Source organism: Ostrea edulis, chromosome 4 (genome assembly GCF_947568905.1).
Source record: "Ostrea edulis chromosome 4, xbOstEdul1.1, whole genome shotgun sequence".
NCBI classification, from domain to species: Eukaryota; Metazoa; Mollusca; class Bivalvia; order Ostreida; family Ostreidae; genus Ostrea; species Ostrea edulis.
This window is the reverse complement of record NC_079167.1, coordinates 59,951,528-59,978,911: the sequence shown is the minus strand read 5'-3', so window position 1 is coordinate 59,978,911 and position 27,384 is coordinate 59,951,528. Positions and strand designations below refer to the sequence as shown.

The 27,384-nt window shown below is 33.6% G+C and overlaps 1 protein-coding gene and 1 non-coding gene across 5 annotated transcripts in view; both read right to left on the bottom strand.

Annotated features, from left to right (window-relative positions):
• The window catches only part of LOC125672108 (calcium homeostasis endoplasmic reticulum protein-like), a 58,192-nt gene that overhangs the window by 24,491 nt on the left and 6,317 nt on the right, over positions 1-27,384 (bottom strand). For 2 of the 4 annotated variants that reach the window (XM_048908217.2, XM_048908218.2), the window contains exons 3-8: positions 27,081-27,319; positions 22,997-23,134; positions 20,806-20,915; positions 19,399-19,473; positions 18,595-18,706; positions 14,807-14,857 (exon numbers count right to left, since the gene is read on the bottom strand). In XM_048908217.2, the coding sequence (XP_048764174.1) occupies positions 14,807-14,857; positions 18,595-18,706; positions 19,399-19,473; positions 20,806-20,915; positions 22,997-23,134; positions 27,081-27,319 (725 nt within the window). The remainder of the gene's footprint in view (positions 1-14,806; positions 14,858-18,594; positions 18,707-19,398; positions 19,474-20,805; positions 20,916-22,996; positions 23,135-27,080; positions 27,320-27,384) is intronic. The other 2 variants (XM_048908220.2, XM_056163235.1) reach the window with 1 other exon arrangement.
• Positions 15,955-16,026, bottom strand: Trnaa-cgc (transfer RNA alanine (anticodon CGC)). The gene has a single exon. It is a non-coding gene; the product is annotated as a tRNA-Ala (tRNA).

The following is a 27,384-nucleotide window of genomic DNA, read 5'->3' as shown; positions in this document are numbered from 1 at the left end:
TTAATGTATAAATACTCTAGCTATATAATTCACCATGTTATGAAAAGAACATTTTAACAATTGCACTATAGATTTACTTGACAATTAATATTATAATTTTCTTCAAAGAACTAATTGTTTATAAGATATTAACAATCATAATATATCACTATTGGAATTAATTTCATATCTGCCTAGTATTACATAAAATACCCCTCCCCCTAAATACAATTAACTTGACTAAATATATCTTATTTGCTTTTTTTTCTGAATACTATATATCTAAATTGTCATCATCAAACGTCCTTATAAACAACTAACTTTGAGGGGGAGGGGAGTGTTCATTACTTCCATTTTATCAGGATATAATTGTTTTCTTCTAAATGTTCAATTGCTATGGAGATTGAAATGTGCATAAACCTTTTCTATGAAAATTGGAAAAATTAAATGTTCCTTTTCAATTGGGTCACATATAAGATGTCTTGCATAAACAAGAGGCTCATGGGCCACATCGCTCACCTGAGTCACCTTGGCCCATATTTAAAGATTTTCCCTATATATTCGCATGTAAAACTTTGATCCCTATTGTGGCCACAACCTATCCCCAGGGGCTATGATTTTTACAAACTTGAATATGCACCATGTCAGGAGGCTTTCATGTGAATGTAAACTTCTTTGGCTCAATGGTTCTTGAGAAGAAGAGTTTAAAGATTTTCTCTATATATTTGTATGTAAAACTTTGATCCCTTATTGTGGGCCCATCCTACCCCAGGGGGCCATTATTTCTGCACTATGTCAGGAGGCTTTCATGTAAATGTAAACTTTTCTGGCCCAGTGGTTCTTGAGAAGAAGATTTTTAAAGATTTTACCTATATATTTGCATGTAAAACTTTGATCCCCTATTGTGGCCCCATCCTACCCCTGGGGGCCATGATTTTAACACACTTAAATATGCACTATGTTGGGAAGCTTTCATGTAAATTCATACTTTCCTATATAGTCCAGTGGTTCTTGAGAAGAAGAGTTTTAAAGATTTTCTCTATATATTTGTATGTAAAACTTTGATCCCTAGCTATTGTGGCCCCATCCTACCCCCAGGGGTCATGTTTTAAGGAACTTGAATCTACAATATGTCAGGAAGCTTCCATGCAAATTTCAGCTCTTCTGGCTCATTGGTTCTTGAGAAGATTTTTATATGACTCCACTCTTGCATTTTTGTGATTATCTCCCCTTTGAAGGGGGCATGGCCCTTCATTTCAACAAACTTGAAAGCCTTCACCCAAAGATGCTTTTGGCCAAGTTTGGTTGAAATTGGTCCAGTGGTTCTGGAGAAAAAGTAGACAATGTGAAAAGTTTACAGATGGACAGATGACGTACAACAGGCGATCAGAAAAGCTCACTCGAGTTTTCAGCTTAGGTGAGCTAAAAAGTGTTTTTCATCAAATGCTGGATGAATAAGCCTAACAAACTTCCGTGAATCTTCATAATTATTACTAAATATCCTCGGTAATTAAATTTGTTTAATAATCTAATTTAAAAAACACTCTGAAAAACTGTAAATAAGTGGAAAAATAGCTCCTGCACTGTGCAATTTATTTACAAAGTGTAAATGTTAGCAGAGATTCACTGAGATTCTATTCACTACCGGTAAAGGGTACCTTTCCCCCTCTGACAACAAATCAATATTTCCCCTTCCACAGGTAAAAATTCGCCTTGAAATGTAGAAACTACATGAAAGTGTATGGGAAGTTTAACAAAAATCATTTTATACATGTACATTCTGAATATTTTTCCATAATTAACAGTCTTGCAATATAGACAAGGATCAGTAATCAATCAATTGATGTGCCTATTTTTAGATAATATGATCTGAGAATGTCCCCCTCCCCTCTCCTCTCCTGGAGGAAGCTCATGACTGCATTGTCAAAAATTCCCCTTAAATATGGGTAATAAGATATATACGCTGGATAAATCCCTTGTTAGAATCTCAATATTTTAAGATTTTAATGTAGAAAACTTAATGAAAATATCAAACTTCAGAAGATGTCGAGAAATAAAAACACTTATTCAAAAGTTCATGTAATGTGTTGAAAAAAAAACCCCTAATTATTAGACAAACTTTGACAGACTAATTTTGTATATTATCTAAATTGCAAATACCATTTTGTATAGTTTTAAATAGACAATCATCTATGAATATATGCCTAGCAATTTTTTGGAGGGCCGCGACAGTGCTACATATACCAGGTCCTCCCATATTTAGAAATGTCGATATTAATCATGCTCAGACCACAAGAATACCACGACATAAATGAGACGATACAAATAACAATCCTAAAATTGTGGGTGAATTCCTGCAATAATACTTCAAAAACCCTAGCTTTTCTGAACTAAGATTTGGTCACATTTCATGACAAGATAACCTATTAAGGGTCATCATTACGTTTCTAGTGTCAAGAAAGTCTACGGGCAATAACAATCATCAGATTTACCTTGTTCATCCTCAGATAAAGCGTACAAGTCTCAGGAATTCTAACAGTGGTCCCACAGTCATCCAAGACCTGCCGCTGTGCACAGCTACAGACCTGATAATTCTTTCATCTACACATTCTGACAAACTGTAAAGTACTTCAGTCACTTTTTCCTGTGTGGTGTCAAGATTCAAATGAATCTGAATCTTTACTACCCATAAAGATTTGAATATCATTTTTACCAAGTTGTACAGCCTTGTTGTTTACAAGATGATTTTCAGGCATTTCTATGTAAATCTTTATCACAAGTCATCCTAACCCTTTATTACATCATTGTCTCTGTATCACATCCTAACCCTTTATTACATCACTGTCTCTGTATCACATCCTAACCCTTTATTACATCATTGTCTCTGTATCACATCCTAACCCTTTATTACATCACTGTCTCTGTATCACATCCTAACCCTTTATTACATCATTGTCTCTGTATCACATCCTAATCCTTTATCACATCCTAACCCTTTATCACATCCTAACCCTTTATTACATCATTGTCTCTGTATCACATCCTAACCCTTTATTACATCACTGTCTCTGTATCACATCCTAACCCTTTATTACATCACTGTCTCTGTATCACATCCTAACCCTTTATTACATCATTGTCTCTGTATCACATCCTAACCCTTTATTACATCACTGTCTCTGTATCACATCCTAACCCTTTATTACATCACTGTCTCTGTATCACATCCTAACCCTTTATTACATCACTGTCTCTGTATCACATCCTAACCATTTATTACATCACTGTCCTTTTTTACAGCATTGTCTCTTAACCATATGCTTATTGCACACTATCATTTCCTTGCAAGGTGAGGGGGATGCTTTGGACAGGTTTATAATCAGTTTATATTCTAAGATATCGAAGAAAACAAGTCTATCTCTTTGTATTCAAAACACACCGAGATGTCAGGTGCATATGACACCGTTATGCACTGAGGTTTTACTACTCCAGGTGGAATATATCAAAAGCACTAGTGCATACGACAGTGACAGTGTAAATAAAATTAAGTAGTAAATACAGGTGTGTGTACGAGTTAGCCACACGCATAAAGAATTTCAACGTATGCATGTCTTACTTCTTATCATCTGCAAGTGATGAATTATAATAATTTTCATACAGCTCTTAACTGCAGATGAAGTGTCAAGGATTATATGTATATACATTTTTATATGTAATTATCAATAATTTAGTGAGGCTGAAGGTTGGTAAAGCAATATGATGCTTTTTTCTACAAAATAGACACTAGTAAATATCCTTGTAGGGACATAGATATGCAGCAAAACAATCCAATAAAAGGGAACAAAAAACAATCTTCTGTAACTAACCCTTATTATCTTCTTCATTTTGAAGCTCAATCTCATTGATCTTTTTCAGAATGTATGCTTCTACAGATCCTTACAAGTTCACCAATTTTAAATACCTTTATCCAAGTATAATCTGGTTGGCAATGTTAAATTATGAGAGAGAAAATTATGTATTATTTGAATCATTGGACATCAACAATTCCAAATACAACATGTGTAAACTTTGACACATTGGAACAAAATGAGAGTGCACCAATTAAGTTGTTAACTTTTAAATGGGAAATAATACGAGTCTGAAAAGAGTAATGTCCCCTGTGTGGAATACCCATTTCAATAGTTCACCTTATAGATAGAAGCATTAACAATCATGAAAAGTGGACTTTCCATAACATTTTCTACTATGATAGAAAATGTAACCTACATTGCATTCCCCCTACTTCTTCAAGAAAGCAATCTATGAGTAACTGTCTTTTATTGCCTTCTGTTGGCTCCCTGTTCAAAGGTGAAGTAGTCATTTCGGTAATGCCATCTGTGTCTTCACACATGTGTCACCAGAGGAAAAAAAAGAGTACACAGGACTCTGAATAATAACGGGACATCAATCTTTTTGCGTACAAGACGGGTCCAGACTTCATAGCTTTAAATCATACTGCACTGTAATTAAGGCCAACAAACTTAATGATCCTCTAATTACAATCAAAATCTTCAATGCCATATTCATTTAAATAAAACTTTGGCTGGCTTTATAGACATAATCTCGAAGTTTGTCATATGACTTCATTCTACATTGTAAAATAAAATCAGCAATGTGTTGCACTCCATGACCATTTAAAAATTATTGTGATCACTTCATAAAAATTGTTTTTGGTAGTTGAACTGACATATCCTAAAGTGCAATGATTTCAGTACAGAGTATAGATGACATATTTTTTTCCACAACAGTGCATTGCACCTATTAAGCATTATGATATCTTTAAGCTGAGATCAGCACAATGTTGTAAATGATACGTTCATGACAGTCCTTGGAGGCCCTAGGGACAAACTCCATCATTGTCTTCACTGATTAGTTTGACTGATACACTTCACCTTTGCGACTCCAACATACACAGTTTCAATGTTTCTGTTTCATTTGTACAATAATACATTTAAATGTTCTAACCCAACACTTGTGTATTCAATTCCAGTGTGAATTCTGACTCCATTTCCATTCCCAATTATCTTTTTTTTCCCATGTTCTCTACACTATGCAACCTAATAGCCTGTCTAACCTGACACGAAATGTGTCTCCTAAAGCACATTGGATTAGACTGGTCTCGCAGTATCACAATTTACCAAGAGAAAAAAAAAACCTCAAAAGTAAAAACAGGTATGGATATAGATGACTCGGTCAGAACACGCAACACCTTATAGGTTGAGAGAACTCCCTTAGATCTGCATTGATCATGAGTTGTCAGAAGACAAGAAAGCTAGCTTGCCACTGGTGGGTTTGAATCCGTGATGAAGAGAATTATTACATGTGTCAGATTAATCATAATGCAAAATGCCTCCAAAATTAAACTTCATCAATGAAATTCATGAACTGAAAATTTATTGGAATGGATGCATTAATTTGATCTTATATAACACAGGGGCTTTATAACTGGTAATCAAGCTGAAATGAGAATCATGCATCCATGCAAGATGGAACCACATAAAAGTTAAATTTAAGAAAAGAATTTCATTTTTAAAATACATAAGGGTATGAACTGCAATGTGGTTCATGAAAAGTATGCCGGTGTGAAGCATTGCAGTTCATACCATCATGCAATTTCAAAACTGAAATTTATTTCGGATATTTACTCTCTGCTTTCATTTCTGAGAGAATTTCAAGGTTTAAAAGAAATGTACCCTGGTACTACATTCATCAAGATTGTCTACAACTGCAGCATGTTCCTGAGGAAACGGCAATCATTACAAATGAAATATCAGAGGCAAAAACATTCAGAATGAAAATCTTTACAGAATGGAACTGCTACAAAATCTATTATTAACCTAGCCAATCATTCTGAAAATACAGATCAGATGCAGCATCTGATTCATGAATGGTTGTGTGTGAACCACATGAAGTGTTACAGTAGCTGAAGATTAAACCAGCTGTAAAATCTGAAACTCACCAGAAAAATGTTCCAAGTCAGATGCAGCATCTGAATCGTGAATGCTTGTATGCATCCTTACATACTCCATACATGCTGAATCAGCTACACTATTTGAGGAAAGACCTTTGTTGCAAATCTATAACCTAGTCAAAATGACGTCCAGAAGAAAAAGATAGGTCTGATGCTTCATCCATGCAATTTAATTCTCATCATTGTACAAATAAAAGTTTAATTTCTTAGAAATGGAACAGAAAAACAACTTTAACCTGTCTAATTACGTCATCGTTGATGCCAGGGTATGACATTAGAAAGAGATGCATTGAATTACATGATAATTATAAGTTTCCTTAATGTTGTAGGAAACCAAACAATATCTTACAATGAAAACATGGTGAGATGGCACAGTTGGGGCTCTATGAGATCTTTTAGAAAATTTTCAACTTTCTTTTTACTATATTTCAGTGAAATCATGATTAAAATGTCCCCAAACTCTCCTTTTCTTGTGTTATGTTCTCATGTTTGCCTAAAAAAATTAAGTAGGCAGTCATGTTTAACCACGGTTAAATGACTTAACCCACCTCTGCAGATTGGTTAAGTTTGGTCAATATTTAACCATTGGTTAGGCAATTTAATCACTGGTTAACTTTTGAGCAACAGAATTTAACCAATGGCTAAAAGTTAACCGGTGGACAAGGGATTTAACCGCTGGTTAAGCTTAAGATGTTCAACTCCTGAGAGGTGATTAATTAAACTTTGTGTTCAGAAATTTGCTACAATTTTTTTTAAAGAGTCTTACTACTGAAAACAAAATTATGAAAGTTTTTATTTCCCAATGACACAATGGACGATTTAATAAGTTATTGTATAGTAGTAATGTAATCAGACCAGGTCAATCACATTTAGTGACCTGATGATTAGGCAGTTCAGTTGGTAGAGCACCTAACTGGAGAATCTCGGATTCCTGGGACATAAAAAGTTGTACATGCAATCATAAATAGTGCAATGACAATTAAACAATGGTTTGCAAACAATCAGTTTCATCTTGTTACGCATGTGAATGTGTTCAAAATCGTTTTAAGAAATAACTTGTGTTCTAGTGAACACATGTGTTGCCTGTGGATGACATTATCAATCAAGGTATATATCAAACGACTTTCACACAAGGGATACACATGGTAAATATCAGAGACCTATCTCTGACAGTTTTGGATATGAGAGACAGATGGCGATGGTCAAAGTAATTCTTGCTGATGTTGCTTATGCTTTACAACCAATCTACTCCATTCACAATTTTCACATGCACACAATATTAGGACATCTTCATGTGCTAATCAAAAACACATTTCATTAAAGATCCTAGCATTAGATCCAGAACATAATCTAAAACTGAGGTGGTTATTAAAATTTCAAACAGATAGTGGATCAACAAGACCATCAAAGGTGACACTTGGTGACTGAATGTATCAAAGTCTTCTCAAAAGTTCTATGTAACATTAAATTAATACCCCCCCCCCCCACCCCCACCCCGGGAGGAGACAGGATTATTATGTACTAAGAATTGCATGGACTATTCCTTTGCAGTCATTAAAGCTGCCAATCTGACACACTGTCTGTTACATGAATGATTTTTTTTTTAGATTTACAGCCAGAATAAACAAAGTTATAGGCAATGATCCAACAGGTTCATCCATCGGACAGTCAATAGTAGTAACTGAATCCCTCTTAAACCTCCAACGACTAATTCATTTCTGTCAAAACTTATCCCCGACTGTTGATTGATTCATTCATGACTCTGTGTTATCAATAATAAATAATCAAGTTTCATGTTTTAATCCTTCACTTCACTGATTCATATAAAACAAAATATGTACATCAGTGTAATTTCTTGTTATAAAAAAACAGCTACTAAAAAACAAAAAACAGGCAAACCACAAACTCTCAGCCACTAAGAAGTTAAAGCACGGCCAACATGTACTATGAATAAGGAAGTAATCAAGAAAACCACCCAACAACAGCCAGCAAGACAGCAAACTACGGAGGACAATCAACTCCGATCAGCTTATCACGGACCAATAGCACCTGCTCCCGATTTAACGGAGGGCATTCACTGCAGAGGACAGCATTACTAGGGTCGGCAGATATAGAAAATCCCCCGAGAGATTGACCTGTCCATTCAAACTTGACATTGGAAATGAGTAAAAACCTTTATTAGTAGTTAAAAGGTTGTTTTATATGGACATATATTTCCTACCTTTGCATGCTTAAGACAGCAAACAGCTTGCAAAGTGCGATATTTGCTGGAAGGAAACATTGCTCAAGTCGGCAAATTTTTTTTTTACTGAGTCATAAATCGACCAATATATATCCATTCCCAAAATTAGCCATTTTTATGATGGCCACTTGGGGGGAAATATTATGCACAAATTTCTGCTTTGTTGGCCTTGGTGACAAAATCATATAAGTACACAGATACCTCATAAAACATATATATGCAGATGTATAAATATACATCAGTGACCAAATCTTATTATGGGCAGAGGCTACATGTGGCCTCACTGCACGAGGCAAATCAAAGATGACATTAACAAAAACATGGTCATTAGAACATGCAATCTTATGTTTGGAGGTTATCACCATTGCCTTCATGTGTTGTAACCAGATTAAACACAAATGTGCTTTGATCACCTGGATGAGAAAAAATGTTAAGTATGACTTCTAAGAAGCTCAGATCACATATCTGACCCAGTTCCACGTACCTGACAAAAAAAAGTTGAGCAACATTAAAATGTTCTTACCAGCAATATTTAAAATTTTTAAAAAAAAATTGCATTTAAAATTAGCATTATAAAACCTGCCTTTACATAAGAATGTATTTAAGATGAAAATTAAAGAAATCCCATGCAACTCGACTACTGAAATTATTGAATATATAGTAAGGTACAGCTCTTCAATATAATAGATAGATCAACATTGAACATTCTAACTGTGAAAAAGTTTAAATAAAGAAAAGGCCCTTTCTTCATTATTATATGGTGCTTTAGAATCCCTACCTATCTTTAAAAAAAAATAAAAATTCTAATCATTTTTGCCAAGATCTCTTGATCCCCCCCCCCCCCCCCCCCCCCCCCAGTTTAAAGCAACACAATGTGTGTGTGAACGTGTTCCTCCTAGATATCTTATATCAATCTGAAAATGATACAAAATATATATATACAGACATATACACATACCTCTAGATATATGTGGTCATAATATTGAAAACACAAAATCTAAAATTAATATCATAGGCAAACAAACTGCTTTTTAAGAAATGAGGTATCAATTTTAATGATCTATTAATATGACAAAGGTACGGTTGCATGGTCACATAATCAAACACTGTAAAGCTCAAAGGACTTTAAGATCAATTTGATCACATATTGACTCTACATATATATTTATGTAAAAATCAAATAAAGAAAAATATTATCAAGCATAAAATATTGATATGGAAAATTCATTTACCCTTATTAACAATTTTTAAACAGATATTACTGGAAACCAAACTTTATTGATACTTCTTGAACAAAAATCTTACAACCTATAAATGAATTTTTCACAAATGTGTAAGTAAATTTTCAAAACACCATTACACAATTGAATTATTCTTGGAAAAAGGTGCAGACCACTGACTGGTTTGATCAGCCACAATAATATTGTGCATGTTTTAATTTGGATATCTAGCTCAGCGTGTTGCATGTCATTGAACTTTCATTATCAAGTCAACCTGTACTTTCTTCAAGGTTAGACACATTTAATTAGGGATTTATCACAGTGAAGGATAAAAGTAAAGATCTGTTACCTTCAATCAAATCATTCTTGGTTTCTAATCTGCACTGGTGAATGTAAATTTAATTCATTACTAACTTTTTCACTGTCGCGCTCTCTTCTTCTTTTTTTGGTGGTAACTTTTAGAAAAATTAACTATTTCGACAATTCTAATTGCTAATTGAAAAATAAGATTTCATTTGTAATGTTTGTGGTCATAATTTCTAAATCAGAATTGCTGTGGCAAAAATGTACAATAACAAGGTAAACATTTGCACACAGAGTTGAGTAATTTTGAAAAATGAAGATAGACTTTATATCGCCTAAAAGCATATTAAACACAGAAATCGTGACAGGAACTAGCTCTCTATCCATCAACAAATATCGTAAACCAAGTTCACCCAAGAATAAACTAAAAAACAAACAATTTGTTTGATAGATATTTTTTTAACATGAAAAATGGTGGGTATTGCTCTGGAAACAATGTAAAGCTATGTGCAAATGTATATATGCATAACCTAATTTCATTAATTAGAGCTGATAAAATTTGTAATCCCTTTAAAATTTTCAAGATTTGCTGAAACATATTCAGAAATCATTTTAAAATCACTTTAAGAAAAATAAACATGTTCATTGGGACTTGGTTTCATGTTTAAAAAGTCATCTTTAGTACAGATTCACTGGAAAACGATAATCCGCTTTCCTTGACCCATGATGACCTTACACTGGACACTGGCTATAAAGGTCAAATATAGATCTTGTAGTAAAAGCTTTCAAGGCTGGAATTTTGATACTCTTGGCTACTCTCCATCCTTCAGCCACACTTTCTACAAATTTCTCTCCTTCATCACACCCCAGCATCCCTGTCTCCTCTCTGGAGATAACATGACCCTCCTATATCAAGAGAGATAGGTCAGTCCTTGCTATTTCATAACCTCTGACCGTCAATGTCAGATCCAATATGGAGAGAAATCCTACTTCTGAACAAGTGAAAGAATTTCACAACCAAAAATCTTGCACAGACAAACAAACAATCTATCTTGTTCTAAATTCAACTAATCTATTGCAAAACATGCTAATTATGCAGGAATCTTAATTTTTGAAACTTGATTAATATATGCCATCATTGCTGAATACATATTGGAAAAGTGCTCATTTCTAACCACACAAAATTTAAATTCCAAGATGGATTACATTCAATGACATCCTGACTTTCAGAACAAATATTTTCAAAGACAAACAATAGAATTTTTTGACAAGACCTGTTTTCAGAAAGTAGGAATTTGAAGTATACTGTTTACAAAATATCTAAGAAAACAGAGTCATTAATCTTGAAAAAACCTTGAACATCTAAGATTAGATGCCATATCATTATTTTTCTATATTATGTATTTTGTCATGCATTTCAGAATCACGAAACCTTTCCATCTAATGGAGGGAGTTGTTCTTTCCCTGAATCTTACATTGATAGATAAGTTGAGTGTTTTTGGTCCTATTTACTCTAATACACAATGTACAGAGTAAAATTGCACTGCTGAAAGAATGTATGATTCAAAGGTATCTACATATTCCCTTCTGATGAAAAAATATTGCTCTTTGAAACTAGTGAAAGTCTAATGAATAACAATTCATCATATTATGCTTTAAAAATCATCAAATTAAATAACTGTATTTTTGCATTCTGAAAGAAACCCCTGTGGGTTTTCCCCTAGTCCATAACTATGTCAGAGCGAGGCATATTTAACACCGCCATCAATTCATTGTCTGACATCCCCCGTCTGTCTTCTGCTGGCTTGGTGACAGTCACCAAGCTTCAATCCTTGTAAACAGGAACTACATTCCTCTCCCTCTGGAGATGAGGAAAATTGATCCAGGTACAAACCATGGGACATATTAGAGGAAATCCTGATAATGTTGATAAAATTCCAGCGGATTTCCCAATTAATACTCCACGTAACACAGTTTTATCTTGATCTCTCGTTTCCATTTACTTAAAGCGGGACTCTTTTTTTGTTGTAAAGTTTACATGTAGGTCTGAATGTATGATATAGTCACACTGCAAGAAACACTTTCTTATTAAGCTAAACAGCACAATTACAAAAATTTCAATTAAGATTACAAGCATATTTTCTCATACAATTTGTAATCATAATGAAAATTTTGCTGCAAAAGACACAGCTGATGTCAATTTAGATACTTTTGGATGTCAAAGAAAAATTCCTATTACACTTGCTCTGAGATACATTACCCAGGTGCAACTCACTGTTACATACTATCTCTTATTATCAGGGACATTTATCATATACACATATCTGTCCCTACACTGGAGTCCAGAAATTCTCAACATCTCTGCACACAAGGTCAGAAGCAGACACCTCAAAAACATTTGTCTTGACTACACACGTAGCTATCAAATAGTTTCACATTATTTGCAATATTTTTTTCTGGCACAAGTTTGCAAAGCTATTTTGATATTAGAATATTCAACAAATTGATTGCTTGCAAAAATTAAATCTGCTGATAAATCTGAAAAGGCAAGACTGCAGAAATCTGAACTTTATATGATTATCTTAACTTTTTTTCAGTGTTCAGTCTACAGTATGTTTTTGACCACTTTCACACAATAAATTTGTTATACTAAAATGGTTCTGAATATTTAATCTCCATTCTAGTATACCATAAAAGTTTCACAACAACTATTACGGATTGAGAAGAAAATCTCTTGAAGAAGGTATTTGGTAATTCTCATAAAGAAAGCATCTGTCAGTGCTTCATATATGCAAGTTCAAATTCTGTCTCAGTTTCAAACATTTGAATTGCAATAGCTCTGTAAATAAAACTCTGTGTAATTCATTGGACTAAGTTGACACATTTTCAAGTGGAGAAAATCACCAAGCAGGGAATCTTCATGCTACCTGACAGAGAGGATCAAATTTCATCATCACTGTAACATATGCATTGGCAGTATATAGTGAAAATCACAATCTCACTACACCATTCTTTAAATAAAAATATCCAATTATCCACTGAGGCAAAAGCATGCTATTGAAATATCATGAACATTTGATAAACCAGTAAATTAATTGAAGTTTTATTGTCACTCATGTTTGCATCAAATCATCACAAGGACAGTAACATGGAATTTAATTAATTTTTCAAATCAATTTGCAAGAAATTACAATTTTATCTTTATAAAAACAACCATGCAGAAAAATTTTGACATTTTATCTCCAAAGGTGAACCACTATTATCGTCTGTGAACAAATCTATGAATGTTCTTTCTACATTTATTGTGTAAATCACATTTTTCTATTAAAATGTTACACCTATTTTGAAAAGAAAACTTGAAAATATCTTGATTTCATTTGTGAATTCCCCTAAGAATTCAGTTAGCCCTGTAAAGCTTGAAATAGAATAATGGTAATTCTGACTAAGTGATTAATATCTGTTACATCATTCAGCTTTATCTACCAGTTTGTCAAATTCTCATGTAAAATGTCTGGATTTTCCTTCCATGTATGATATATCAAAGCTGAACAATCCATCTACATATAAAGCAAATTCTTCTGCTTTTTTCTACACTATAAATAGACTCCCTATCTTTTTAAATGAATTATATAACATATTGGCTGTTATTTCTACAAATGTTTTCGAGCAGAACATGTCTTCCAACTTATTGTACTTTTAGATCTTGATTGTTCATCATGTTTCATCAAGCTCTGCAAATCAGTTGGGTTTTTCTTCCCCGATCTTTAAATGATTTATATTCTACTTTTCAATACTTACATTTACAAATATTTTGTCAGATATACCTATATGTTTAGTTTATTTTCACGATCACCTTTCAACTTGACTTAAAAACCTTATAGAAATAAGTTAAATTACAATAGGGGATAATCAATAATGGCAGCATGGAAGAAATTCTACTCATTCGACTTCAGTATCATACCCTTATAACACAAACAATTAAGCTACACATTTATCTCTCATTATTGTTGAAACAGAAGAAATTCAAGTGTATTCATTTATTTCACACTTTCTACAAGACAAAATGCATGCATTATTTTAGCTTTTATCACATACTTTATGAAAAAATTAAGCTTAAAATTGCACTTCATCCCCCTCCTCCTCCATATAATTCATATAATAATGATAATTCATATGATAATGATAATTCATATGATAATGATAATTCATATGGTTTGCGGACATACTGCAATTCAGATAACATCTGAAGTATAATGGTGGATTTTTCATAGACTGACATTAAAAGCTCTCTCGGTCATCCACTTACAAACAAAAATGTGCTGAGATCTACAGATAACCTTAGACTTTGTCCTAAGTCATTTGGTCTACTATTTATAGTACTACCGTCCACCACAACCAAATTAGAACAAAAGGTACATGAGCATACTTCAGCCATGGCAAATGCCTATCACTTCAACTACAGGATGTCTACAATAACATCCTTTTTTGGAAAACAAATGATAAATTATCATTATTATTAGACTGCCACATGACTTAATGAATTAGTCAAAAGCAACATTTTAGTGAAAATATATATTCTGTCATTATCAAAATTCTAAAGTGGTGAATTGCAAATTTTAATACTTTCGTTTATAATGTTGTATAGCTGATCTTACACCATATTAATTTCTTTATCTTTATTCATATATATCACTTTCAAATTCTAATTTTTTACTGCATATGTCAATCCAAATTGACATTTTATTAGAAGCAATATTTCAAGAAAATTTGAAATTTCATAAATCGGAAGCCACATTCGACGTAGGGGAGACATGTGATCAATAGATTCCTTCGTAACCTTCACTTGTAAGATCATTTACAAGTGTTGTTTCATGCATAATGCATAAAAGACCAATTTATATTTCACTGCCTTTTCACACCATTTTGAAGAGGATACATCAATTTTCAAATATTTGTGGTTTTCCCAATGTGATCCATTTAACTGATATACAGGTAGAGATTGTGCAGCTTGATTTACGAGAGGAATAGTACAGTGGCTGTTTCTGAACCTACCTCAATGGTTTCCGGAGAGAAGTACTTGTTCTGCTCCCAGAGGTTTAACAGCTAAAATTAGAAACAACAGAACAGTGAAAGTTTAACCACAGCTTATGAATGTTTTACTGTATCAAACGACTACATTTCCAGAACAAGATACCCCGAAACATCCAAAAACCTGAGCATTAGTCAAACTGGCATTGAATAAACAAAAGTGGGCCAGATAGCTCACCTTAGGCAGTTGCATTTGCTCACGTAACATATAATGAAATCATAATCATGATCCCCCCACCCTGAACCTGGGAGGGGGGATGGTCATAGTAAGTGCAAATACAAGAGGCTGCCTGCATATCACTAGGCCATACTGTATTCCAATTAAGGGGCCATTTTACAAAAGAACTTACGAACAACTTTACATACTGGAATTTTCCAGTTTATTGTAAGATCCTTCGCTCCAAGTGCAAAATACTTTTTAAAAAAGAATGTTGAAAATTAAGGCTCAGAAAAGTTTAACTTCATTTACTCAAAGTAATAACTGTGTAATACAATTCAAGACTTGCGACTTTGTTGTAAGTTGTTTTGTAAAACAGGGCCCGAGGTTCTGCAATAGAATTCCCTGATTGATTTCTCAGGAACCAGTTCCAGTGACTCAGTGGTTAGAGTGTTCTATCTTGGTCACATCAAACCTAAAACTTTAAAATAGTTAGTGACCGATTCTTCAACAAACGCTCAGCATTTAAAAGCAAGAGTTTTGGGTCTTTCCAATGAAATCTTAAAGACCAAGGTCCAACAACATAGGCAATAGCATGATAAATAACCCTTTCTGCTACTACCTGAGCAGCATGAATAGGTATAAATTTATAACAATTCATCTACAGATAGTGTTATCTTCATATGAGTGATTGATTGATTGTATCTTGCTTAACATCTCTCTCGAGAATTTTTCACTCATATGGAGACGTCACCAAGACCGGTGAAGGGCTTCAAATTTAGGTCTTTGCTCAGCACTTAACGGACTTTGAGCAGTGAGGGTTCTTTAGCGTGCCACACCTACTGTGACATGGGGCATCCGTTTTTAAGGTCATCTCTGAGGACCTGTGACATTCACACCTGATGCTGAGCGTTTGGCAATAGAACTGTCACTACCTCTTTTAACAACTTAGGTATGTCGTGGCCGGGATTCGAACCCAGGCCTTCCGCATGCGGGGCGAAAGCTCTAACCTCTAGGCCACCACGGTGGGGTAAAACAAAGAAGACAATATATTCCTAAACTTAAAAGCCCCATCCTTAATCCGGGGTTTATAGTTTGAACAAACCTGAATTTTCATTTATAAAGAGGCTTTCATAGAGATTTTGGCTTTCTGGTTCAATGATACTCAAGAAGTTTTTTTAAACCTCACACGCAATTTTCACTATCTTAGTTATCTACCCTTGGAATGGGGTATGCCACTTCATTTGTTAACCTTGAAGATGCTTTGTGACAAGTTTAGGTGAAATTAGCCTGATGATTCTCAAGAAGAAAATGAAAATGCGAAAAATTTACAGATGCCAGAAAGACAGATGTTGGACAAGATGCTCGCTTGAATCTTAGGTGAGCTAATAGTACATGTATATGCAAGAGAATAATATCAAATCAACAATTCCAAATTTCTATGTATTTATACCATAATATTTACCAATGTTATGTCTGTAACATAATCTTGCTGTTTCATTGTTTTCTTATCTAAAAGAATCACTTTTCAACTTTTTGACATAAGATCCTATACTTGTATATATAAACATTTTACCACAAAATATAGACATAAGCTATAAATGTTTAAGTTGTTTGTATGGGATATGAAAACAATGGGGGTAATTTCTGCATTATCAGCATCACTGACTATAAAGATTACCTCATGCTGCCAAATGTCTTCCTAACCCCATAATACAACCTAGACAATTATTAATTAAATGAATAATACATATGTATAATTTTCATTATCAAATCTTTAATTATCAAAAGTCGGTCTTGATTCATTTCCGAATTTCAGATTCCGGATTTCCGATTGATTTAGTAAATACTTCAGACATACAGAAAAATAATGTAATTAAGAATATTAAAGATAGCAGAAATAGTGTAACTGGTTCCTACAACGGACTAATGTCGTTATGCTAAAATTTGCATGTGGTCATCAAACTGTACTTGTTAACTGTCAGTTTTACCTGTGCTAACATTGAACAGGTAAAATCGTATTTTTCAAATTATAATATAAAGTAATTTAATGGGTGGACAGCATAAAGTATTTCATTAATGCATTTTATATCACTGCATGCATAAAATATTAGAGAAAATTATTTAGATAAATAATATAAAAAAGTCTCAAAAACAATTTATCAAGTTTTCTAGAAATACACTTAAACCTCAAAGACGTCTTTGTTCTATAATCTCATGTGATGTTGACTATATTAATATTTCATAAAGCAAATCCAATTTTGTCTCTGTGACGCCAGAGTTGAACTTTGCCGTTATGTAATGGCTCATCATTGCTGCCTTTGACAGACCTATGTCACCATACACAGAAAAGAGAATGCTCTCTCTACATTCATCAAACTTGTACTAGGATCTTCCAATAACAAGGTTTAACATTCACCTTATAAAATCTACAGATCTCCTGGAATCCATTAATATCATTTTCATATATTAAAACTTATGTAAAACAAACAGAATTCTTAAACATATTAAATGTCATTTAAAAAGTAACCACCCAAATTTGCATATGTACTTAATCTGATGCAGCATTTTTGCTCTGGGCAGGTTGTTTTCTTCTTAAAAATTTTAAGTAGCAGATTTAACTACCTACAAAGAAAAGTGCAAACAGATTCTGTTTTACCTAACATCACCTAAATCTGTAGCTGGCAGACCAATAATCTATGCTACACCAACGAACTGCAGATTGCATTCAGTACTTATGTTGCTATGTGTTCTACAGAGCCAATCTAAATGTCTCCTAAGTATCTCATTTGTATTAACTTAGAATTATGAAGCCCCCTTGGTGCCACTTCAGTAAAATATTTAATCTGACTGCCACATATTTATCTGCCAATTACGAAACTAGCAGCTAGGATATATTTATTTGGAGGTTGCCACTTATTGTGTGGTGACCACCACAAAATTATTGGCAGCCTGCCATATTTCTACTGGCTCCACTTTTAGTGATGCTTGCTGCTTACTACTCATCTGGTGATATAACACCCTATCATCCAGACATGACATATTAGGAAGGAAGCATTAGGCTAATCATCATATTTGTTGATTACAAATAGACTACAGCGTCCTTCAAATCGCTGGTATTTTACATGTTTTATAACACAGTGTGCTCATCTATCACTGCAAGGAGTCCACCTATGAAATCAAACTGAATACTCTCATGAGTTTCTCAGTTCGAGTTTTGAAATGATTATATTACTGATGTTCTTGGAATGTTAACAGTAGGAGTTCTTGTAATTATACTTTGGAGATTGCATATTTTTGTACATAATGATCAACATCAAAGAAGGGTGAATTAATTTCATATGGCATATGTATGGGTTATATTTGGTGACAAAAATATTGAGTACTTTTAATCTCTCCTCCCTCAACCTGCATTTGCAAAAAATTTGAAATATGGAGCTACATATATCAACTGACATAATTATAATTTGGTGGAAAAAACCTATACTTTAGTCACCAGATTTCTTTATTCACTGCCGATATCTCAACTGTACTGGGTTGGGGTGTTGTTGTTTTTTTTTTGGGGGGGGGGGGGGGAGCTGAAAACTTTGGTTACCTTATTAAGTTTGTGTCTCTTGTCATCCTCAATCCCAGTACTGGCTGTGCAGAATATTGGAATCACAACTTTCTCCAAGCTTGTTCTTAAGTCACCTGCATTTTTTCTTATGCTGCAAAATAAATATGAAAAGTCATAAATACTTAGTGCATACTGTCACAGTTATAAATACATGCATAAGAATGATAGCAGGGATTGTCCATGTAGAACCTTTACCTCAATTTCAACATGAGGCATCTCCTCTCAACTTGATCATTGCAAGTGGATAAGAAATACACTCTAAATCCTGTCCACATGAATATCAGAATCTCTATCAGTGACCTTGACCTTTTACAATTTATAAACTTGAAAAAAGTCAAGCTTGTAAAACATATATACCTCTTTCCCTCAGATTTAAGTTCAAAGTTTAGAAAACATGGTGACCTTTTGACCTGAAAACCAATAGGGTTCATCTACTTGTGGTGATTAATTTGCCAATAAAGTTGGATGACTATTAGTAAAATGTTGTTATGAGTTTGACAACAACCGCTGTATGCATGCAAAAGCCCCTCCTTTGACCTTAAAATTAGTAGGGGTCATCTCATAACCTACCAATAAAGTTTGATGACAATTGGACAAATTCAAAGGTTCTCTTCCAAGAGGTCATAACAGAATACAGATATTTGTTGTACATATTGTCTGAATCAACACAGTGCAGTTACTGAAAATGTAAGATCTAAAATCATAAAGATGTCTGTTCTGGACCACATAAAATTTGAGTAAGGGGAGAGAACCAGTGTTGACTTGGTGAAGGGTAGAACTTACCAGTGATGTAGAAGATCATTCATTAGATAAATCAGGTGTAATCGTAACTCAAAGATGGCATCCTTGGATGTGATCCTGCATAAAAGACATACACAACAACTCAAAATATAAGAATTTCATCAGAAGTTAAATAAAATACATAAAGTAACGAAGTAAAATTTATTCATTTCACAAAATCAAAAAGCTATCTCATTTAACAAAGAACTAGAAAGAATTGTTGTATTTTCTACAGTGTATTTGAAGGTAAAATACATATAATAGCTTTTAAAATAACTGTGGCTCTAAATGTAACAATTTTCATAGATTGTGTACAAAACAAAGCACCAACTCCTGAATCATTGTGACAAAAAAGTATGTCCTTAGTACCACCAAGTTTCAACTCGAGAAAAAAAAAAACACCACAGGGAAATATGAAAAAAGATAAATGGCTTAAATTAGACAACTGACACATTTAGGACATATCTCTTATGATAATGCATCATAGGTAATAAAGAAACACCATTATAACGTTAATAAATAAGTAGTGTGCCAGAAGTTTGCTTCACATTTAATGTTTTTGCACTGTACTTTTTTCTTCGTCTTAATTTTTATTTTTTTCTTGGTTTTACAAACACAATTTACAATATTGTTTTCAGTATTTACATGAAATAATTTCATTTTCAAGTTTAAAACTTGAACAGAGGAGAGAGTTTAAGTTTTACACACATTAGCATCTGGCAACACCAAAACTAAAGCAAGTGTTTTGTCCACTTTCACTCAGGTCAAAAAAGTGAACCAAAAACTTGCTATAAAGAGACATGTATGGCAAGCATAAAAGAACCTACTGCAGACATTTTTTTTTCCAAGAATATATGCAATATATGATTATGCTTTTCAAAATTAGTGTGCAGTGAAGATCAGTGTATTGCAATCATAGCTGAGAAATTTTACTTAACATGCCAGTTCCACTACATGTACCAATAAAGTATATTTTTCATGCATAATTTAAAAAAGTGCACAAAACAGCTCTTGCAATCAACATGACATAAACCAAATTCATATTAAAATTAGGTTAAGCATTGACAAGAGAATTACACAAAGCCAAGCCAGTGTTGTGCTTGTATCTAACACCAAAAAGATTGTTAAATAAACAAGATTTAGGTCAATATATCATGTTAAATAAAATCTAAATATCATTGACAATATTGACACATACTTGTACTAAATATATTTTAATATGTTTAAGAAATTTTTAAAATGATAAAAAGAAATTATAAAAGACTGCAAATACTACATGTTTCAATAATCATAAAAAAAAAAAAAATACTCAAGAAAATAATTACTACCCTCAGTTATGGAGTTATGTCATGTGGATGAAGATGTTAGTCACAACACTAAAGATGACTACAGGTTTTGGGGGACACCTACCTATTGGGCCCAACATTGGCTTGTACCAACCTTTTTTGCAAATATTTCGCAACAAGGTCACAATGTTTTTCTGTGGAGGTACAATGCTGAAATATCCAACTTTTTCCATTCTGAAAATACAAAAAATAATGAAGGCATTCCAGTACAAGATTCAGTTTTCCCTTTCTGTCTTACTGCTGTTGTAACACAGCTGTATATTTTGGTATTGTTGTTTTTTTCTTTCTTGTGTCTTTTTCTGTCAGATTTGCTCTCAGTGTGCACATAACTCAGACAGCTTGCTTTGTTTAAGAGGTCTCGTAGACAAAAATCTGTCAATTCCTTTATCATGTCAATCCTTATCCTGGTTTTCACAATCATAATGATGATGAAATAGTGAAGATTTCAGACAGTCTCGGCAGACCCAGGTGAAACATCTCAATGTCTCACTATTACACCCAGACTCTTATGAATTTCATGGAGAGTCCAGTTGCCTTTATTAGATTCCTTTGCCAGTGGCGCATAATCTAATCCACTGAATCTGTTCTTGACTCTTTGGGTGTACTGGAGCAAAGGGAATTGAAGTTTAACCATATTTCTGTGGTAAGGTTCTAGGATCTTTGGACCACAAAACCAAGAGCATCTGTAGACTACATTCTCCACTTCATATAGAGGGACATGAAACTTGAATTTTGACCTCTAAACCCCAAAATCCATTTATCTGATCTTCATTTCAATAAGAATTTGAGCGAGAAATTTCAAGATTGGGTGTACAAGGAATTAAGTTTACACACTGGAAACAGTATTGATAATTCATAATTCAGGGCCTTATATACTTGACCTTTGACCTCCAAATGATTTATCCTGATTCAAGGGAAGTCAATAAACAGAAAAATACACTTATGGCAAACTCCTAGGGATCAATAAATTCTGATTTGTTATAAACATAATTTGTTATATCTAATGAGTTCATGATGTGTTCTAAAACTACAAGGAATGAAAATCACTTTGCTGTAAGCATGAATTCAATATAAACCGTTTTTGTTGTAACAATGTTTTACTGTATAAAATTTTATGACACTTAAAGGGAATAAAAAGTCCAGAGAAATATATGGCGACACGTCAGGTGTCCCTGTGTAACAATAGGAGGGTCTTCAAAACACCTTAGTACACTTATAAGCTCCTTATCATTTGCTATGAAAAGAAAAACAAAACAAAATCTCTTCCCCAAGGAAAAAAAACCCACTTGGTTGGAGTCATGTTAATCCATCATATGTTTTTATTCTCATGCCAATCTGCACCACTATTTTATCGGTCAGTGGGAGTAAATTTTTCTAGTGGTCATAAAAACACAGTAATATTTGGTCATCAATGACCTTCTCCTCTTTCATGACCTCTTCCATGTAAAGCTAGGAAACCTTAGGTTTTGCCTTTATGGCCTTGTTGACAAAAGTAGAAGTGAATTTATGACATTGTCTGTTGTCAACACTAATGGCTTTATGTCGGACACCGATGGCTCTGTGATGGTTCTGTAATGGGTATACCTACACTACTCCCGGAAGTAAAAATCAGATGACAGGACTCTAAATGGATGGATGGGCATTATCAATATTTAAGATATATGATTTGTGAGTTTATTATCATTATACTTGTTTATATGGTTTGAATATTGCCAAAAAAAAAAAAAAAAAAAACAACAAAAAAACGAGAACTAAGATTAAAATGCAGAAAAACCACTAATCATATCTACACAGTAAATCTTAATATACATGATTAAAATCTAAAGTAAAAATGTCAATACTATGATGAGATGCCCAACCATAGTTAAAAGGATTCTGGGCTGTTGTTGTTGGGGGGGGGGGGGGGGGTTGTGAGGAGTAAAAGACAGCAAAGATCTCTGAATTATACATAATTCAATAATCCATTTAATTTGCTGACTCAGCATATCATCATTTATGTATATATGATGTCTATCAAAAATAAGGTTTTAATGAATGGTCCAAAAATAAGTATTGCTTCTGAGCATGTGCACACAATCACCACTTTAATCATGCATGTTAACCTGCAATAGTTACCTCTGAGATCCAATGACAAAGATTTGAACTTGGTTTCATAATAGAAAGTGCAAGCAACCTAACAAGCGATAAATACCATGTGGAGTAGACAAGATACATTATCAATATTCCTGTAGAATAAAAAGTGAGTGGCACTTTACCAGAATTGCATCCTTAGTGCAAGAGTCGATGATTGGCTGGACTGTGCCATGTAAATCCTCCATTTTGACATCGCATTCAGCACAAAGATTCTCCAACTGCTCATTTCGAGAATTTATTATGGCCTCTTCTATCTGGATCTGTTCAGAAAAAGAGAAATTTACTGTTTTAATAAATCTATTTTCAGTTTAACGGACAATTGCAAGTATGGTTTCCCTCCAATTCAACTTCATACAATAAAAAATATGTATTAAATGGCACTACAAAAAGTATAATTAAAAACTGTTTGAAGTCAATTACAATTGGTCAACAAAAATTAGAGAAATGATTAGACAATAGAACAACTCTCAGTAATAGGCATCATGTCCGTACGAGTAATTTTTCCCTCCCTGGAGTCTATACTTTGATTTTATGAAGGACAGTGTGGCAAGAAAACATTAATACAATGAAATCTCCTTTACGTTGAGACGACTAAAACTCATCAGAAGATATCATAATGTATGAACCCATCAAGAAGTAAACAAATTTTTTTCAATACTTTTTTTTGCCAGAATGTACTCCAATGAGCTTAATTCAACCAGATACCCATTCGGACAAAGACCTTTAGTGATGGGTATTTATCACAGCACTCTGCACTGGTGGTCTCCAATAAACATGGTCTTTCACCAGGGACATGCAGATAAATCTTACAAAATCTCCTCCAAGAGGATCAGGAGGATGTGATAGGGATATTGAGAAGGATAATTGTTCTAGAATTGCCCTAATATGTCTGAGTCATTTGGTGCAGCTACAGGGTGTAAAATTGTGAAAGGACAATGCCTTCAAATACACAGTATTGGCATATTTATATGTTTATTAACCATCAAATTCCAATTATAAGTGATTTCAAATCTTCACTTTAACAAAGGCCAATGTTTAACAATAAACAAAGTTTTCTATCAGTACATCATATAAGGATATTCATAACATATATAGCTTTTCTGCAGCCAAATGATAGTGTAAAAAAAAATCCTTTAAAAAAAAGTGGGACCCAGGAGGAGTTTTGTATCATAGATGTGGTACATAGTAGAAGTCAAGTGAAGACATTCTTAATATTGCTGTAAAATACTCATAGCTCTCACAACTCCATTAAATTCTATGGACTGCAAAACCATTACTTTTCATACATAAAAATTAATACCTAATTCAGGCAATTTCTCCTTGCATCAAAAATTCCCAAAACGGTGCCAAAATTTCTCAAGGAGATAAAATAATTAAAGTTAAGTCATGAACAAATTTTTTAATGAGTAGGTAAATAGAGGTTTTCATCATTTAATCAATCACTTTTTAAACCCTGCATGATGCCAATTCCTTCTCATCAAATAATGTTGAATCCCCTTTACCCATGGATGCTTTATGGCAAGTTTGGTTGAAATTGGTTCTGTGGTTCTGGAGAAGTTGAAAATGTGTAAAGTTTATGCATATACGGACATACAGGTAGATGGATGCCAGACAACAGATAATCAGAAAAGCTAACTGAGGTACAGCTCAGGTGAACTAAAATGATTGCTAAAAAAGTTACAGTTATTGAAAAATATCTTTTGATTCATGGAAGAATTCAACATAGTAATTCTCAATATCCAAAAATATTATTGATTCTTCCTAAATCAATAGAGCATCCAGTAGCTTTTAAAATTAGTGTGAAAAATATTGCAAACATGCTTGAAATGGTAAAATTTTATAAATTTTTCAGCCTACCCTGTTTAAAATTGTAAAATCATGAAATAATTCTTTTTCATTTAAAAAAAAAAAAAAGCTCATTTGAGCTTTCAACTCCGGTGAACTAAAAGAAAGTCTTACAAGCAAAAATTTCTGCTAGGAGATTCCAGCATGTTGAAGTTTAGACCATTATGGCAACTGAGCATGCTGAGCCTGAGTATCATTTTCAAGTAAATTTATTTCAGAATTAATTCATGCTCAGCTTTAATAGAAAGGGTGCCTGAGAGTTTTAATGATCACTATGATTTTTTTCAAACACATCCCTTTCTTTGCATCATTTAAGAAAGTCTGCAGCCTTCAAATGGAAAAACAGAACCAACTAATCTAACTTACATATGGCTGTGCGAGAGTTTGAGCATAAAATAAAACTACAAGAATGGCAAATCACTGTCTCACATTTATTTTCCTATCTTTCCAGCAATGTATACTATACATGTAGTTATTTAGTAATTAGCTAATTTGCTAATTTAATTATCTCATTAAGAGCTGTGTCGTATGTCATCATTTATCATTATAATATGTTTTCAAGATTAATAAATAACAATTTTATGAAACATATATGACAATATTTTTACACCATGCTTGTGCATGGTACGCATGCCACCACTGAAGCTCCTCTTCCTATTTGTGGATTGAATAACAAATTGGCTATGCAGTTTTAATGTACCTATTAAGTTATATGAATGCATATTCCCAACATGAACCATTTCAAGATATTCATTAATACATACAGTGAAGCTTGCTGATTGAACATGTATATAATGCTTCATTGTCTACAAAACAACACTAATAAAAAACAGTGATGTACAGCTTTATGGAGCAATATCTAAACTAGCAACTCCCATTTTTGGTAAAGTGCTGCCATGTGCAAACCAAATGCACAGCAATGACATTGGAAATGTATGTTTTATTGACCAACACTGAACAGTTTATTATTTAGATCGTGGTTTTCTACAATGACATGAGATACTACATATCAATTACGGACATTTGGTATCATATTTTGTTTATGTTCTGGTATTAACTGGTCGCATGCCGTCAATATCCACCCACAAGTATTGCGCCCGTCATTATCATAAAATGTAAATAAATCTGGTATGTCAAATTGTTGTTCTCTCAAATCATTAATTAATTATCTGCTGTCTTTCAGAATTGTCAAACATCCTTAAAGTTCTCATCAAAAGAATTAATTAGCATTCATTGAAGATTTCTAAAAATCTTATTCAAATGAACGTTACATGAACATCCCTGGTACTTTAGATAATAGTCAAATTCAAATTTTAAACAAGATGTGTTTGTGAAACACTGATGTCCCAACAACACCAAACTCCAAGGTCAAGGTCATGAGGTCAAACATTTTGGTAAGAAAAGAAAGGTCTTGTCACAAGCAAAACACATAGGAAATATGAAAGCCCTATCACTAACCAATCAAGAGTTAGGGCCAAGGTTCAAGATTTTCAAAGTAAAGTCAAACTTTACTGTCAAAGTCATGAGGTCAAAAATTTGCTACTAACTATGAAAGCCCTACCATCAACCATTGAAAAGTTATAGTTAAGGTTCAAAGTTTTTCAAAAGGTCAAACCCCAAGGTAAAGGTCACAAGGTCAAAATTTTTGTTTGGTACCAAGGAAAGGTCTTGTCACAAGGAATACAAATGTGAAATATGAAAGCCCAATCACCACCCATTCAAACATTATAACCAAGGTTAAAGTTTTTGTGAACAGACACAGACATGGATAGATCAAAAACCGAATCTACAGTTACAGAGGCATCAAAATGGATGTATTGACTTAGAAGCAAGAGTTGTTAGAAGACAATGTTGCTCACTAAGAAGAGTGACTCTCTTAACCTACTCCCTTTGGTTCAAACGATATAGCCATGGTTAACGATTCTCAAATGTAGGTCAAAGTCAAAGGTCATTACTTAGTTCAAAAGTCTTAGTACCATAGGAAATATCTATGTGAAATATTAAAGCTCTGCCCTCCTTGGTCCAGTTTTAATATCCACTAAAGTGTGACACCAACACTGGGCTCATGACAATGGCTCTCTGAACATTTGTTCCGGGGAGCTAATCAAATTAATTTAAAAATGTTGCTCACAATAGTAACTGTGTTAATCTCTCATATACAAAATTGGACATAGATCCATCCATTGCAATTCTTTGGCACCACACTTTACTTCACTTGATATCTTATGAATTGTTTATCACTATTCCATCGGATTCTAATGTCCCAAAACAACATAGTATAAATAATAGAAGGTAACTTGATGCTATTCAACATGCAATTTACCAGTAATCCATATGGAAGGAATTAAAGGCTGGTCTAACCTGTTGTTGCTGTATGAGACTCTGGTACTGCGCTGCAAGGTTCTGATCACTTTGTTGTATTTGTTGCTCCATCATCACTTGGTGCTGTGCAATCTGTTGCTGAACATTCTGAATCTGTTGACTGGGGCCCTGCTGAGGTTGTTGCCATGGTACCGTGACTGTCTGAAGTGTCTGTTGTGTCATCACTTGCTGCACCATTTGTTGTTGTTGCACTAACTGTTGCTGTTGTTTTTTAGCCACTGAAAGATTGTCGTTTTGCAAGAACTTATTAAATAGGAACTCCAGTTAAGCATAAGTTAATAAG